Source organism: Oncorhynchus keta, unplaced genomic scaffold, assembly GCF_023373465.1.
Source record: "Oncorhynchus keta strain PuntledgeMale-10-30-2019 unplaced genomic scaffold, Oket_V2 Un_scaffold_2008_pilon_pilon, whole genome shotgun sequence".
NCBI lineage: Eukaryota > Metazoa > Chordata > Actinopteri > Salmoniformes > Salmonidae > Oncorhynchus > Oncorhynchus keta.
Window position 1 is genome coordinate 250001 of NW_026290853.1, and position 19205 is coordinate 269205.

General features: G+C 49.0%; 1 protein-coding gene across 1 annotated transcript in view; it reads right to left on the minus strand.

The window, feature by feature from the left end:
- Positions 1-19205, minus strand: part of ap5z1 (adaptor related protein complex 5 subunit zeta 1) — a 76792-nt gene that overhangs the window by 40451 nt on the left and 17136 nt on the right. Inside the window, exons 6-8 of the mRNA XM_052514875.1 lie at positions 18940-19114; positions 13118-13258; positions 3779-3816 (exon numbers count right to left, since the gene is read on the minus strand). Coding sequence (XP_052370835.1) covers positions 3779-3816; positions 13118-13258; positions 18940-19114 — 354 coding nt within the window. The remainder of the gene's footprint in view (positions 1-3778; positions 3817-13117; positions 13259-18939; positions 19115-19205) is intronic.

Sequence of the window (19205 nt, forward strand, 5' to 3'; positions counted from 1 at the left end):
AGTATGACAGGGTTACTACAGCAGTATGACAGGGTTACTACAGCAGTATGACAGGGTTACTACAGCAGTATAACAGGGTTACTACAGCACTATGACAGGGTTACTACAGCAGTATGACAGGGTTACTACAGCAGTATGACAGGGTTACTACAGCAGTATAACAGGGTTACTACAGCACTATGACAGGGTTACTACAGCACTATGACAGGGTTACTACAGCAGTATAACAGGGTTACTACAGCAGTATGACAGGGTTACTACAGCACTATGACAGGGTTACTACAGCACTATGACAGGGTTACTACAGCAGTATGACAGGGTTACTACAGCAGTATGGCAGGGTTACTACAGCAGTATGACAGGGTTACTACAGCAGTATGACAGGGTTACTACAGCACTATGACAGGGTTACTACAGCAGTATGACAGGGTTACTACAGCAGTATGACAGGGTTACTACAGCAGTATGACAGGGTTACTACAGCAGTATGACAGGGTTACTACAGCAGTATGACAGGGTTACTACAGCAGTATGACAGGGTTACTACAGCAGTATGACAGGGTTACTACAGCAGTATGACAGGGTTACTACAGCAGTATGACAGGGTTACTACAGCAGTATGACAGGGTTACTACAGCAGTATGACAGGGTTACTACAGCAGTATGACAGGGTTACTACAGCAGTATGACAGGGTTACTACAGCAGTATGACAGGGTTACTACAGCACTATGACAGGGTTACTACAGCACTATGACAGGGTTACTACAGCACTATGACAGGGTTACTACAGCACTATGACAGGGTTACTACAGCACTATGACAGGGTTACTACAGCAGTATGACAGGGTTACTACAGCAGTATAACAGGGTTACTACAGCACTACAGGGTTACTACAGCAGTATGACAGGTTACTACAGCAGTATGACAGGGTTACTACAGCAGTATGACAGGGTTACTACAGCAGTATGACAGGGTTACTACAGCACTATGACAGGTTTACTACAGCAGTATGACAGGTTTACTACAGCAGTATGACAGGGTTACTACAGCAGTATGACAGGGTTACTACAGCAGTATGACAGGGTTACTACAGCAGTATAACAGGTTTACTACAGCAGTATGACAGGGTTACTACAGCACTATGACAGGTTTACTACAGCAGTATGACAGGGTTACTACAGCAGTATGACAGGGTTACTACAGCAGTATGACAGGGTTACTACAGCAGTATAACAGGGTTACTACAGCACTATGACAGGGTTACTACAGCACTATGACAGGTTTACTACAGCAGTATGACAGGTTTACTACAGCAGTATAACAGGTTTACTACAGCAGTATGACAGGTTTACTACAGCAGTATGACAGGGTTACTACAGCAGTATGACAGGGTTACTACAGCAGTATGACAGGGTTACTACAGCACTATGACAGGGTTACTACAGCACTATGACAGGGTTACTACAGCACTATGACAGGGTTACTACAGCACTATGACAGGGTTACTACAGCAGTATGACAGGGTTACTACAGCAGTATGGCAGGGTTACTACAGCAGTATGACAGGGTTACTACAGCAGTATGACAGGGTTACTACAGCAGTATGACAGGGTTACTACAGCACTATGACAGGGTTACTACAGCACTATGACAGGGTTACTACAGCAGTATGACAGGGTTACTACAGCAGTATGACAGGGTTACTACAGCAGTATGACAGGGTTACTACAGCAGTATGACAGGGTTACTACAGCAGTATGACAGGGTTACTACAGCAGTATGACAGGGTTACTACAGCAGTATAACAGGGTTACTACAGCAGTATGACAGGGTTACTACAGCAGTATGACAGGGTTACTACAGCAGTATGACAGGGTTACTACAGCAGTATGACAGGGTTACTACAGCAGTATGACAGGGTTACTACAGCAGTATGGCATGGTTACTACAGCAGTATGGCATGGTTACTACAGCAGTATGGCATGGTTACTACAGCAGTATGACAGGGTTACTACAGCAGTATAACTGGGTTACTACAGCAGTATGACAGGGTTACTACAGCAGTATGACAGGGTTACTACAGCAGTATAACAGGGTTACTACATCAGTATGACAGGGTTACTACAGCACTATGACAGGGTTACTACAGCAGTATGACAGGGTTACTACAGCACTATGACAGGGTTACTACAGCAGTATGACAGGGTTACTACAGCAGTATGACAGGGTTACTACAGCAGTATGACAGGGTTACTACAGCAGTATGACAGGGTTACTACAGCAGTATGACAGGGTTACTACAGCAGTATGACAGGGTTACTACAGCAGTATGACAGGGTTACTACAGCACTATGACAGGGTTACTACAGCACTATGACAGGGTTACTACAGCAGTATGACAGGGTTACTACAGCAGTATGGCATGGTTACTACATCAGTATGACAGGGTTACTACAGCACTATGACAGGGTTACTACAGCAGTATGACAGGGTTACTACAGCAGTATGACAGGGTTACTAAAGCACTATGACAGGGTTACTACAGCACTATGACAGGGTTACTACAGCAGTATGACAGGGTTACTACAGCAGTATGACAGGGTTACTACAGCAGTATGACAGGGTTACTACAGCAGTATGACAGGGTTACTACAGCAGTATAACAGGGTTACTACAGCAGTATGACAGGGTTACTACAGCAGTATGACAGGGTTACTACAGCAGTATGACAGGGTTACTACAGCAGTATGACAGGGTTACTACAGCAGTATGACAGGGTTACTACAGCAGTATGGCAGGGTTACTACAGCAGTATGGCATGGTTACTACAGCAGTATGACAGGGTTACTACAGCAGTATAACTGGGTTACTACAGCAGTATGACAGGGTTACTACAGCAGTATGACAGGGTTACTACAGCAGTATGACAGGGTTACTACAGCAGTATGACAGGGTTACTACAGCAGTATGACAAGGTTGCTACAGCAGTATGACAGGGTTACTACAGCAGTATGACAGGGTTACTACAGCAGTATGACAGGGTTACTACAGCAGTATGACAGGGTTGCTACAGCAGTATGACAGGGTTGCTACAGCAGTATGACAGGGTTGCTACAGCAGTATGACAGGGTTGCTACAGCAGTATGACAGGGTTACTACAGCAGTATGACAGGGTTACTACAGCAGTATGACAGGGTTACTACAGCAGTATAACAGGGTTACTACAGCAGTATGACAGGGTTACTACAGCAGTATGACAGGGTTACTACAGCAGTATGACAGGGTTACTACAGCAGTATGACAGGGTTACTACAGCAGTATAACAGGGTTACTACAGCAGTATGACAGGGTTACTACAGCAGTATGACAGGGTTACTACAGCAGTATGACAGGGTTACTACAGCAGTATAACAGGGTTACTACAGCAGTATGACAGGGTTACTACAGCAGTATGACAGGGTTACTACAGCAGTATGACAGGGTTACTACAGCAGTATGACAGGGTTACTACAGCAGTATAACAGGGTTACTACAGCAGTATGACAGGGTTACTACAGCAGTATGACAGGGTTACTACAGCAGTATAACAGGGTTGCTACAGCAGTATGACAGGGTTACTACAGCAGTATGACAGGGTTACTACAGCAGTATAACAGGGTTACTACAGCGGTATAACAGGGTTTCTACAGCAGTATAACAGGGTTACTACAGCAGTATGACAGGGTTACTACAGCAGTATAACTGTGTGTGATTGTAGGGGAAAAGTTGTAGCTCACTGCTTTCTGTAGCTCTGTGTCTGTTCTCTTCAGCGCCTCTGAAACAGAAGAAAACAGTCTTTACAGATTCAACACAGGGTTAGGGTTAACACAGGGACACTGGGATTCACAGATTCAACACAGGGACACTGGGATTTACAGATTCAACACAGGGTTAGGGTTAACACAGGGACACTGGGATTTACAGATTCAACACAGGGATTTACAGATTCAACACGGGGACACTGGGATTTACAGATTCAACACAGGGACACACTGGGATTTACAGATTCAACACAGGGACACACAGGGACACACTGGGATTCACAGATTCAACACAGGGACACTGGGATTTACAGATTCAACACAGGGACACTGGGATTTACAGATTCAACACAGGGACACTGGGATTTACAGATTCAACACAGGGACACACTGGGATTTACAGATTCAACACAGGGACACTGGGATTTACAGATTCAACACAGGGACACTGGGATTTACAGATTCAACACAGGGACACACTGGGCTTTACAGATTCAACACAGGGACACTGGGATTTACAGATTCAACACAGGGACACACTGGGATTTACAGATTCAACACAGGGACACACTGGGATTTACAGATTCAACACAGGGACACACTGGGATTTACAGATTCAACACAGGGATTTACAGATTCAACACAGGGACACTGGGATTTACAGATTCAACACAGGGACACTGGGATTTACAGATTCAACACAGGGACACTGGGATTTACAGATTCAACACAGGGACACTGGGATTTACAGATTCAACACAGGGACACTGGGATTTACAGATTCAACACAGGGACACTGGGATTTACAGATTCAACACAGGGACACTGGGATTTACAGATTCAACACAGGGACACTGGGATTTACAGATTCAACACAGGGACACTGGGATTTACAGATTCAACACAGGGACACTGGGATTTACAGATTTACAGATTCAACACAGGGACACTGGGATTTACAGATTCAAACAGGGACACTGGGATTTTCAACACAGGGACAGATTCAACACAGGGACACTGGGATTTACAGATTCAACACAGGGACACTGGGACAGATTCAACACAGGGACACTGGGATTCACAGATTCAACACAGGGACACTGGGCTTTACAGATTCAACACAGGGACACTGGGATTTACAGATTCAACACAGGGACACTGGGCTTTACAGATTCAACACAGGGACACTGGGCTTTACAGATTCAACACAGGGACACTGGGCTTTACAGATTCAACACAGGGACACTGGGCTTTACAGATTCAACACAGGGACACTGGGCTTTACAGATTCAACACAGGGACACTGGGCTTTACAGATTCAACACAGGGACACTGGGATTTACAGATTCAACACAGGGACACTGGGCTTTACAGATTCAACACAGGAACACTGGGCTTTACAGATTCAACACAGGGACACACTGGGATTTACAGATTCAACACAGGGATTTACAGATTCAACACAGGGACACTGGGCTTTACAGATTCAACACAGGAACACTGGGATTCACAGATTCAACACAGGGATTCACAGATTCAACACAGGGACACACTGGGATTTACAGATTCAACCCAGGGACACACTGGGATTCACAGATTCAACACAAGGGATTCACAGATTCAACACAGAGATTCACAGATTCAACACAGGGACACACTGGGATTTACAGATTCAACACAGGGACACACTGGGATTCACAGATTCAACACAAGGGATTCACACAGATTCAACACAGGGATTCACAGATTCAACACAGGGACACACTGGGATTTACAGATTCAACACTGGGATTTACAGATTCAACACAGGGACACTGGGCTTTACAGATTCAACACAGGGACACTGGGCTTTACAGATTCAACACAGGGACACTGGGATTTACAGATTCAACACAGGGACACTGGGATTTACAGATTCAACACAGGGACACTGGGATTTACAGATTCAACACAGGGATTTACAGATTCAACACAGGGACACTGGGCTTTACAGATTCAACACAGGGACACTGGGATTTACAGATTCAACACTGGGATTCACAGATTCAATACAGGGACACTGGGCTTTACAGATTCAACACAGGGACACACTGGGATTTACAGATTCAACACAGGGACACTGGGATTCACAGATTCAACACAGGGACACACTGGGATTCACAGATTCAACACAGGGACACACTGGGCGTTACAGATTCAACACAGGGACACACTGGGATTCACAGATTCAACACAGGGACACTGGGATTCACAGATTCAACACAGGGACACTGGGATTCACAGATTCAACACAGGGACACTGGGATTCACAGACATTCAACACAGGGACACTGGGATTTACAGATTCAACACAGGGACACTGGGATTTACAGATTCAACACAGGGACACTGGGATTCAAAGATTCAACACAGGGACACTGGGATTCACAGATTCAACACAGGGACACTGGGATTCACAGATTCAACACAGGGACACTGGGCTTTACAGATTCAACACAGGGACACTGGGATTCACAGATTCAACACTGGGATTTACAGATTCAACACAGGGACACTGGGATTTACAGATTCAACACAGGGACACACTGGGATTTACAGATTCAACACAGGAGCACTGGGCTTTACAGATTCAACACAGGGACACACTGGGATTTACAGATTCAACACAGGGATTTACAGATTCAACAAAGGGACACTGGGCTTTACAGATTCAACACAGGAACACTGGGATTCACAGATTCAACACAGGGATTCACAGATTCAACACAGGGACACACTGGGATTTACAGATTCAACACAGGGATTTACAGATTCAACACAGGGACACACTGGGATTCACAGATTCAACACAAGGGATTCACAGATTCAACACAGGGATTCACAGATTCAACACAGGGACACACTGGGATTCACAGATTCAACACAAGGGATTCACAGATTCAACACAGGGATTCACAGATTCAACACAGGGACACTGGGATTTACAGATTCAACACAGGGACACTGGGATTTACAGATTCAACACAGGGATTTACAGATTCAACACAGGGACACTGGGATTCACAGATTCAACACAGGGATTTACAGATTCAACACAGGGACACACTGGGATTTACAGATTCAACACAGGGACACTGGGATTTACAGATTCAACACAGGGACACTGGGATTCACAGATTCAACACTGGGATTTACAGATTCAACACAGGGATTTACAGATTCAACACAGGGACACTGGGATTCACAGATTCAACACAGGGATTTACAGATTCAACACAGGGACACTGGGATTTACAGATTCAACACAGGGACACTGGGATTTACAGATTCAACACAGGGACACTGGGATTTACAGATTCAACACAGGGATTTACAGATTCAACACAGGGACACTGGGATTTACAGATTCAACACAGGGATTTACAGATTCAACACAGGGACACTGGGATTTACAGATTCAACACAGGGACACTGGGATTTACAGATTCAACACAGGGACACTGGGATTTACAGATTCAACACAGGGACACTGGGATTTACAGATTCAACACAGGGACACTGGGATTCACAGATTCAACACTGGGATGTACAGATTCAACACAGGGATTTACAGATTCAACACAGGGACACTGGGATTTACAGATTCAACACAGGGACACTGGGATTCACAGATTCAACACTGGGATTTACAGATTCAACACAGGGACACTGGGATGTACAGATTCAACACAGGGACACTGGGATTTACAGATTCAACACAGGGACACTGGGATTTACAGATTCAACACAGGGACACTGGGATTCACAGATTCAACACTGGGATGTACAGATTCAACACAGGGATTTACAGATTCAACACAGGGACACACTGGGATTTACAGATTCAACACAGGGACACAGGGATTTACAGATTCAACACAGGGATTTACAGATTCAACACGGGGACACTGGGATTTACAGATTCAACACAGGGATTTACAGATTCAACACAGGGACACACTGGGATTTACAGATTCAACACAGGGACACAGGGATTTACAGATTCAACACAGGGATTTACAGATTCAACAAAGGGACACACTGGGATTTACAGATTCAACACAGGGACACTGGGATTCACAGATTCAACACAGGGATTTACAGATTCAACACAGGGACACTGGGATTTACAGATTCAACACAGGGACACTGGGATTCACAGATTCAACACAGGGATTTACAGATTCAACACAGGGACACTGGGATTTACAGATTCAACACAGGGATTTACAGATTCAACACAGGGACACACTGGGATTTACAGATTCAACACAGGGACACACTGGGATTTACAGATTCAACACAGGGACACTGGGATTTACAGATTCAACACAGGGACACACTGGGATTTACAGATTCAACACAGGGACACTGGGATTCACAGATTCAACACAGGGACACTGGGATTCACAGATTCAACACAGGGACACTGGGATTTACAGATTCAACACAGGGACACACTGGGATTCACAGATTCAACACAGGGACACTGGGATTCACAGATTCAACACAGGGACACTGGGATTCACAGATTCAACACAGGGACACTGGGATTTACAGATTCAACACAGGGACACACTGGGATTCACAGATTCAACACAGGGACACTGGGATTTACAGATTCAACACAGGGACACTGGGATTTACAGATTCAACACAGGGACACAGGGATTTACAGATTCAACACAGGGACACACTGGGATTTACAGATTCAACACAGGGATTTACAGATTCAACACAGGGACACACTGGGATTTACAGATTCAACACAGGGACACACTGGGATTTACAGATTCAACACAGGGACACTGGGATTTACAGATTCAACACAGGGATTCACAGATTCAACACAGGGACACACAGGGATTCACAGATTCAACACAGGGATTCACAGATTCAACACAGGGACACACTGGGATTCACAGATTCAACACAGGGATTCACAGATTCAACACAGGGACACACAGGGATTCACAGATTCAACACTGGGATTCACAGATTCAACACAGGGACACACTGGGATTTACAGATTCAACACAGGGATTTACAGATTCAACACGGGGACACTGGGATTTACAGATTCAACACAGGGACACTGGGATTTACAGATTCAACACAGGGACACACAGGGACACACTGGGATTCACAGATTCAACACAGGGACACACTGGGATTCACAGATTCAACACAGGGACACACTGGGATTTACAGATTCAACACAGGGACACTGGGATTCACAGATTCAACACAGGGACACTGGGATTCACAGATTCAACACAGGGACACTGGGATTTACAGATTCAACACAGGGACACACTGGGATTTACAGATTCAACACAGGGACACTGGGATTCACAGATTCAACACAGGGACACTGGGATTCACAGATTCAACACAGGGACACTGGGATTTACAGATTCAACACAGGGACACACTGGGATTTACAGATTCAACACAGGGACACTGGGATTTACAGATTCAACACAGGGACACTGGGATTTACAGATTCAACACAGGGATTTACAGATTCAACACAGGGACACACTGGGATTTACAGATTCAACACAGGGACACAGGGATTCACAGATTCAACACAGGGATTTACAGATTCAACACAGGGACACACTGGGATTTACAGATTCAACACAGGGACACTGGGATTTACAGATTCAACACAGGGATTTACAGATTCAACACTGGGATTCACAGATTCAACACAGGGACACTGGGATTTACAGATTCAACACAGGGATTCACAGATTCAACACAGGGACACACAGGGATTCACAGATTCAACACAGGGATTCACAGATTCAACACAGGGACACACTGGGATTCACAGATTCAACACAGGGATTCACAGATTCAACACAGGGACACACTGGGATTCACAGATTCAACACAGGGATTCACAGATTCAACACAGGGACACACAGGGATTCACAGATTCAACACAGGGATTCACAGATTCAACACAGGGACACACAGGGATTCACAGATTCAACACTGGGATTCACAGATTCAACACAGGGACACACTGGGATTTACAGATTCAACACTGGGATTCACAGATTCAACACAGGGACACTGGGATTTACAGATTCAACACAGGGACACTGGGATTCACAGATTCAACACATGGACACTGGGATTCACAGATTCAACACAGGGACACTGGGATTCACAGATTCAACACAGGGACACACTGGGATTTACAGATTCAACACAGGGACACTGGGATTTACAGATTCAACACAGGGACACTGGGATTCACAGATTCAACACAGGGACACTGGGATTTACAGATTCAACACTGGGATTCACAGATTCAACACTGGGATTTACAGATTCAACACAGGGACACTGGGATTCACAGATTCAACACTGGGATTTACAGATTCAACACAGGGACACTGGGATTCACAGATTCAACACAGGGACACTGGGATTTACAGATTCAACACTGGGATTCACAGATTCAACACTGGGATTCACAGATTCAACACTGGGATTTACAGATTCAACACAGGGACACTGGGATTCACAGATTCAACACTGGGATTTACAGATTCAACACAGGGACACTGGGATTCACAGATTCAACACAGGGACACACTGGGATGTACAGATTCAACACAGGGACACTGGGATTTACAGATTCAACACAGGGACACTGGGATTTACAGATTCAACACAGGGACACTGGGATTCACAGATTCAACACAGGGACACTGGGCTTTACAGATTCAACGGGAGTGTAGGGGTTAGGGTCCATACTGTAGTGTAGGGGTTAGGGTCCATACTGTAGTGTAGGGGTTAGGGTCCATACTGTAGTGTAGGGGTTAGGGTCCATACTGTAGTGTAGGGGTTAGGGTCCATACTGTAGTGTAGGGGTTAGGGTCCATACTGTAGTGTAGGGGTTAGGGTCCATACTGTAGTGTAGGGTCCATACTGTAGTGTAGGGGTTAGGGTCCATACTGTAGTGTAGGGTCCATACTGTAGTGTAGGGGTTAGGGTCCATACTGTAGTGTAGGGTCCATACTGTAGTGTAGGGTCCATACTGTAGTGTAGGGGTTAGGGTCCATACTGTAGTGTAGGGGTTAGGGTCCATACTGTAGTGTAGGGGTTAGGGTCCATGCTGTAGTGTAGGGGTTAGGGTCCATACTGTAGTGTAGGGGTTAGGTCCATACTGTAGTGTAGGGGTTAGGGTCCATACTGTAGTGTAGGGGTTTAGGGTCCATACTGTAGTGTAGGGTTTAGGGTCCATACTGTAGTGTAGGGGTTAGGGTCCATACTGTAGTGTAGGGGTTAGGGTCCATGCTGTAGTGTAGGGGTTAGGGTCCATACTGTAGTGTAGGGGTTAGGGTCCATGCTGTAGTGTAGGGGTTAGGGTCCATGCTGTAGTGTAGGGGTTAGGGTCCATACTGTAGTGTAGGGGTTAGGGTCCATACTGTAGTGTAGGGGTTAGGGTCCATACTGTAGTGTAGGGGTTAGGGTCCATACTGTAGTGTAGGGGTTAGGGTCCATACTGTAGTGTAGGGGTTAGGGTCCATACTGTAGTGTAGGGGTTAGGGTCCATACTGTAGTGTAGGGGTTAGGGTCCATACTGTAGTGTAGGGGTTAGGGTCCATACTGTAGTGTAGGGGTTAGGGTCCATACTGTAGTGTAGGGGTTAGGGTCCATACTGTAGTGTAGGGGTTAGGGTCCATACTGGGCCATCATCATTTCTCCATTTTCTATCAGGTTTTGGATGTTCAAGTGAGTCCTTTTGATCCCAAACCATCAACTGGACGGTTAGGGGGTAGGGTACATACTGCGGTCACTCTGTTCTAAGAGGCAGTAGTGTAGGGGTTAGGGGGTAGGGTACATACTGCGGTCACTCTGTTCTATGAGGCAGTAGTGTAGGGGGTAGGGTACATACTGCGGTCACTCTGTTCTATGAGGCAGTAGTGTAGGGGGTAGGGTACATACTGCGGTCACTCTGTTCTATGAGGCAGTAGTGTAGGGGTTAGGGGGTAGGGTACATACTGCGGTCACTCTGTTCTATGAGGCAGTAGTGTAGGGGTTAGGGTGTAGGGTACATACTGCGGTCACTCTGTTCTATGAGGCAGTAGTGTAGGGGTTAGGGGGTAGGGTACATACTGCGGTCACTCTGTTCTATGAGGCAGTAGTGTAGGGGTTAGGGTGTAGGGTACATATTGGGGTCACTCTGTTCTATGAGGCAGTAGTGTAGGGGTTAGGGGGTAGGGTACATACTGCGGTCACTCTGTTCTATGAGGCAGTAGTGTAGGGGTTAGGGTGTAGGGTACATATTGGGGTCACTCTGTTCTATGAGGCAGTAGTGTAGGGGTTAGGGGGTAGGGTACATACTGCGGTCACTCTGTTCTATGAGGCAGTAGTGTAGGGGTTAGGGTGTAGGGTACATATTGGGGTCACTCTGTTCTATGAGGCAGTAGTGTAGGAGTTAGGGTGTAGGGTACATACTGCGGTCACTCTGTTCTATGAGGCAGTAGTGTAGGGGTTAGGGTGTAGGGTACATACTGCGGTCACTCTGTTCTATGAGGCAGTAGTGTAGGGTACATACTGCGGTCACTCTGTTCTATGAGGCAGTAGTGTAGGGTACATACTGCGGTCACTCTGTTCTATGAGGCAGTAGTGTAGGGGTTAGGGTGTAGGGTACATACTGCGGTCACTCTGTTCTATGGGTGTAGGGTACATACTGCGGACACTCTGTTCTATGAGGCAGTAGTGTAGGGGTTAGGGTGTAGGGTACATACTGCGGACACTCTGTTCTATGAGGCAGTAGTGTAGGGGTTAGGGTGTAGGGTACATACTGCGGTCACTCTGTTCTATGAGGCAGTAGTGTAGGGGTTAGGGTGTAGGGTACATACTGCGGTCACTCTGTTCTATGAGGCAGTAGTGTAGGGTACATACTGCGGTCACTCTGTTCTATGAGGCAGTAGTGTAGGGGTTAGGGTGTAGGGTACATACTGCGGACACTCTGTTCTATGAGGCAGTAGTGTAGGGGTTAGGGTGTAGGGTACATACTGCGGTCACTCTGTTCTATGAGGCAGTAGTGTAGGGGTTAGGGTGTAGGGTACATACTGCGGTCACTCTGTTCTATGAGGCAGTAGTGTAGGGGTTAGGGTGTAGGGTACATACTGCGGACACTCTGTTCTATGAGGCAGTAGTGTAGGGGTTAGGGTGTAGGGTACATACTGCGGACACTCTGTTCTATGAGGCAGTAGTGTAGGGGTTAGGGTGTAGGGTACATACTGCGGTCACTCTGTTCTATGAGGCGTTGGCAGTACTGGAAACTCTTCTCTCTCAGACGTTCTTTAGGAGGAAGGAGTCTGCTGGAGGACGATGTGGCTGATACCATGGAAACCACAGAGCCGTCCACCTCCGACCTGTCATCTGGGGCCACAGAGAGGTCAAGGGTTAGAGGTCAGGGGTGGACTAACCAGTTAAAGCAACACACACTAAGATGAGCATTACACCAATGGAACAGATCCATGATATGTTTACATGTAGTAGTCAGCCAGCCAGTACAGTCAGTCAGTCAGTACAGTCAGTCAGTCAGTACAGTCAGTCAGTCAGTACAGTCAGTACAGTCAGCCAGTACAGTCAGTCAGTACAGTCAGTCAGTACAGCCAGCCAGTACAGTCAGCCAGCCAGTACAGTCAGCCAGCCAGTACAGTCAGTCAGTCAGTACAGTCAGTCAGTCAGTACAGTCAGCCAGTACAGTCAGTCAGTACAGTCAGTCAGTCCAGTCAGCCAGCCAGTACAGCCAGCCAGTACAGTCAGCCAGTACAGTCAGCCAGTACAGTCAGCCAGTACAGTCAGCCAGTCAGTACAGCCAGTCAGTACAGCCAGCCAGTACAGTCAGCCAGCCAGTACAGTCAGTCAGTACAGCCAGCCAGTACAGTCAGCCAGTCAGTACAGTCAGCCAGTACAGTCAGCCAGTAGTCAGCCAGCCAGTACAGTCAGCCAGTACAGTCAGTCAGTACAGTCAGTCAGTACAGTCAGCCAGCCAGTACAGTCAGTCAGTACAGCCAGCCAGTACAGTCAGCCAGTCAGTACAGTCAGCCAGTACAGTCAGTCAGTACAGTCAGTCAGTACAGTCAGTCAGTACAGTCAGCCAGCCAGTACAGTCAGCCAGTACAGTCAGCCAGTCAGTACAGTCAGCCAGTACAGTCAGCCAGTACAGTCAGCCAGCCAGTACAGTCAGCCAGTACAGTCAGCCAGTACAGTCAGTCAGTCAGTACAGTCAGCCAGTACAGTCAGCCAGTACAGTCAGTCAGTACAGTCAGTCAGTACAGTCAGCCAGCCAGTACAGTCAGCCAGTACAGTCAGCCAGTACAGTCAGCCAGTCAGTACAGTCAGCCAGTACAGTCAGCCAGCCAGTACAGTCAGCCAGTACAGTCAGCCAGTACAGTCAGCCAGCCAGTACAGTCAGCCAGTACAGTCAGCCAGCCAGTACAGTCAGCCAGTACAGTCATTCAGCCAGTACAGTCAGCCAGTCAGTACAGCCAGCCAGTACAGTCAGCCAGTACAGCCAGCCAGTACAGTCAGCCAGTACAGTCAGCCAGTACAGTCAGCACAGTCAGCCAGTACAGCCAGCCAGTACAGTCAGCCAGTCAGTACAGTCAGCCAGTACAGTCAGCCAGTACAGTCAGTCAGTACAGTCAGTCAGTACAGTCAGCCAGCCAGTACAGTCAGCCAGTACAGTCAGCCAGTCAGTACAGTCAGCCAGTACAGTCAGCCAGTACAGTCAGCCAGCCAGTACAGTCAGCCAGTACAGTCAGCCAGCCAGTACAGTCAGCCAGTACAGTCAGTCAGTACAGTCAGTCAGTACAGTCAGTCAGTACAGTCAGCCAGCCAGTACAGTCAGCCAGTACAGTCAGCCAGTACAGTCAGCCAGTCAGTACAGTCAGCCAGTACAGTCAGCCAGCCAGTACAGTCAGCCAGTACAGTCAGCCAGTACAGTCAGCCAGCCAGTACAGTCAGCCAGTACAGTCAGCCAGCCAGTACAGTCAGCCAGTACAGTCAGCCAGCCAGTACAGTCAGCCAGTACAGTCATTCAGCCAGTCAGTACAGCCAGCCAGTACAGTCAGCCAGTACAGTCAGCCAGTACAGTCAGCCAGCCAGTACAGTCAGCCAGTACAGTCAGCCAGTCAGTACAGTCAGCCAGTCAGTACAGTCAGCCAGTCAGTACAGTCAGCCAGTACAGTCAGCCAGCCAGTACAGTCAGCCAGCCAGTACAGTCAGCCAGCCAGTAGTCAGCCAGCCAGTACAGTCAGCCAGCCAGTACAGTCAGCCAGCCAGTAGTCAGCCAGCCAGCCAGTTAGTATAGTCAGTCAGCCAGTACAGTCAGCCAGTAGTCAGCCAGCCAGCAGTCAACCAGCCAGTACAGTCAGCCAGCCAGTAGTCAGCCAGCCAGTACAGTCAGCCAGCCAGTACAGTCAGCCAGCCAGTAGTCAGCCAGCCAGCCAGTACAGTCAGCCAGCCAGCCAGTACAGTCAGCCAGCCAGCCAGTACAGTCAGCCAGTACAGTCAGCCAGCCAGCAGTCAGCCAGTCAGTAAGCCAGTACAGTCAGCCAGTAGTCAGCCAGCCAGTAGTCAGCCAGCCAGCAGTCAGCCAGTCAGTACAGTCAGCTAGCCAGTACAGTCAGCCAGCCAGCAGTCAGCCAGTACAGTCAGTCAGTCAGTACAGTCAGCCAGCCAGCAGTCAGCCAGCCAGTACAGTCAGTCAGTCAGTACAGTCAGCCAGCCAGCAGTCAGCCAGTACAGTCAGTCAGTCAGTACAGTCAGCCAGTCAGTCAGTACAGTAGTCAGCCAGTCAGCCAGCCAGTAGTCAGCCAGCCAGCCAGCAGTCAGCCAGTCAGTACAGTCAGCCAGAAAGTAGTCAGCCAGCCAGTAGTCAGCCAGCCAGCCAGTAGTCAGCCAGCCAGCCAGTACTCAGCCAGTACTGTCAGCCAGTAGTCAGCCAGCCAGCCAGTAGTCAGCCAGCCAATGTAAATGTAAATGTACAGTCAGCCAGCCAGCAGTCAGCCAGCCAGTACAGAGTCTGTACCAGGCCCGCTGGTTCCAGTATGTCAGGAACACTCCCATCAGCTAACTACAACAAGAATTGTCAAAACAAGTGACTGAGCACGGTATGAGAGTCTGTACCAGGCCCGCTGGTTCCAGTATGTCAGGAACACTCCCATCAGCTAACTACAACAAGAATTGTCAGCCAGCCAGTATAGTCAGTACAGTCAGCCAGTAGTCAGCCAGCCAGTAGTCAGCCAGTTAGTATAGTCAGTACAGTCAGCCAGCCAGCAGTCAGCCAGCCAGTACAGTCAGCCAGCCAGTACAGTCAGCCAGCCAGTAGCCAGCCAGTACAGTCAGCCAGTACAGTCAGCCAACCAGCAGTCAGCCAGTCAGTATAGTCAGTACAGTCAGCCAGTCAGTAAGCCAGTACAGTCAGCCAGTAGTCAGCAGGCCAGTAGTCAGCCAGTCAGTACAGTCAGCCAGCCAGTACAGCCAGCCAGCCATTAGTCAGCCAGCCAGCAGTCAGCCAGCCAGTACAGTCAGCCAGCCAGAAGTCAGCCAGTACAGTCAGTCAGTCAGTACAGTCAGCCAGCCAGCAGTCAGCCAGTACAGTCAGTCAGTACAGTCAGCCAGTCAGTACAGTCAGCCAGTCAGTACAGTAGCCAGTAGTCAGCCAGCCAGTAGTCAGCCAGCCAGCCAGCAGTCAGCCAGTCAGTACAGTCAGCCAGTACAGTCAGTACAGTCAGCCAGTACAGTCAGCCAGTCAGTACAGTCAGCCAGTCAGCCAGTCAGCCAGCCAGTAGACAGCCAGCCAGAAAGTAGTCAGCCAGCCAGTAGTCAGCCAGCCAGCCAGTAGTCAGCCAGCCAGTAGTCAGCCAGCCAGCCAGTAGTCAGCCAGCCAGTAGTCAGCCAGCCAGCCAGCAGTCAGCCAGTCAGTACAGTCAGCCAGTACAGTCAGTACAGTCAGCCAGTCAGTACAGTCAGCCAGTACAGTCAGCCAGTACAGTCAGACAGTCAGTACAGTCAGCCAGTCAGCCAGCCAGTAGACAGCCAGCCAGAAAGTAGTCAGCCAGCCAGTAGTCAGCCAGCCAGCCAGTAGTCAGCCAGCCAGTACTCAGCCAGTACTGTCAGCCAGTAGTCAGCCAGCCAGCCAGTAGTCAGTCAGCCAGTCAGTACAGTCAGCCAGTAGTCAGCCAGCCAGTACAGTCAGCCAGCCAGCAGTCAGCCAGCCAGTACAGTCAGCCAGCCAGTAGTCAGCCAGCCAGCAGTCAGCCAGCCAGCAGTCAGCACAGTCAGCCAGCCAGCAGTCAGCCAGTACAGTCAGCCAGTCAGTACAGTCAGCCAGTACAGTCAGCCAGTACAGTCAGCCAGTCAGCCAGTAGTCAGCCCAGTCAGTCCAGTCAGCCAGTCCAGTCAGCCAGTACAGTCAGCACAGTCAGCCAGTCAGTACAGCCAGTCAGTACAGTCAGCCAGTCAGTACAGTCAGCCAGTCAGTACAGTCAGCCAGTCAGTACAGTCAGCCAGTACAGTCAGCCAGTAGTCAGCCAGTACAGTCAGCACAGTCAGCCAGTCAGTACAGTCAGCCAGCCAGTAGTCAGCCAGTCAACCAGTAGTCAGCCAGTCAGCCAGCCAGTAGTCAACCAGCCAGGCAGTATAGTCAGCCAGTCAGTCCAGTCAGCCAGTACAGTCAGCCAGTACAGTCAGCCAGTACAGTACAGTCAGCCAGCCAGTAGTCAGCCAGTAGTCAGCCAGTAGTCAGCCAGCCAGCCAGTAGTCAGCCAGCCAGTAATCAGCCAGCCAGTCAGCCAGTAGTCAGCCAGCCAGCACAGTCAGCCAGCCAGTACAGTCAGCCAGCCAGTACAGTCTGCCAGCCAGTAGTCAGCCAGCCAGTACAGTCCGCCAGCCAGTACAGTCCGCCAGCCAGTACAGTCCGCCAGCCAGTACATTCAGCCAGCCAGCACAGTCTGCCAGCCAGTAGTCAGCCAGAAAGTAGTCAGCCAGCCAGTAGTCAGCCAGCCAGTACAGTCCGCCAGCCAGTAGTCAGCCAGCCAGTACAGTCAGTCGGCCTGTAGTCAGCCAGCCAGCCAATCAGTCTGCCAATCAGTCAGCTGGCCAGCCAGCCAGCCAGCCAGCCAGCCAGCCAGCAGTCAGTCAGCCAGCCAGCTAATCAGTCTGCCAATCAGTCAGCTAGACAGTCAGTAAGTCAGTCAGTCAGTCAGTCAGCCAGCCAGGAAACAGTCAGCCAGCATGTGAGTCAGTCAGCTAGCCAGCCAGCCAGCCAGCCAGTCAGCTAGCCAGCCAGCCAGCTAGCATGTGAGTCAGTCAGCTAGCCAGCATGTGAGTCAGTCAGCTAGCCAGCCAGCCAGCCAGTCAGCCAGCCAGGAAACAGTCAGCCAGCATGTGAGTCAGTCAGCTAGCCAGCCAGCCAGCCAGTCAGCTAGCCAGCTAGCCAGTCAGTCAGCTAGCCAGCCAGTCAGTCAGCTAGCATGTGAGTCAGTCAGCTAGCCAGCATGTGAGTCAGTCAGCTAGCCAGCCAGCATATGAGCCAGTCAGCTAGCCAGCCAGTCAGTCAGCTAGCCAGCCAGTCAGCTAGCTAGCCAGTCAGCTAGCATGTGAGTCAGTCAGCTAGCCAGCCAGCATGTGAGTCAGTCAGCTAGCCAGCCAGCATGCGAGTCAGTCAGCTAGCCAGCCAGCATGCGAGTCAGTCAGCTAGCCAGCCAGCATGTGAGTCAGTCAGCTAGCCAGCCAGTCAGTCAGTCAGCTAGCCAGCCAGTCAGTCAGTCAGTCAGCTAACATGTGAGTCAGTCAGCTAGCCAGCCAGCATGTGAGTCAGTCAGCTAGCCAGCCAGTCAGTCAGTCAGTCAGCTAGCATGTGAGTCAGTCAGCTAGCCAGCCAGCATGTGAGTCAGTCAGCTTGCCAGCCAGTCAGTCAGCTAGCCAGCCAGTCAGTCAGTCAGCTAGCCACCTTACCATGGAAGAAGGAGAGACTGAGCTGGCAGACCAGAGGTACAACCTAATATAACCCCCCATTCACATCTCAATGGAACCCCCCCCACACACACCTGCGTCTGTGCTGTTGTTGCCATCAGTTACATTGTGGTATGTGATCAGCCAATGGCGTAGCAGAGAGAAACTGTATAGGTTCATCCATTGGTCGTCTGAGAAGGCTTGGCTGACACACAGCACTGTGAAGAAATCACCACACACACAGCCGTCCAGCTCCACCACCGGCCCCGGCTACACACACACACACACACACACACACACACTTTAGAAAAGACATTCAGAACATCCAGATGTTTCATTACAGTTCTGCATGTAAACATAT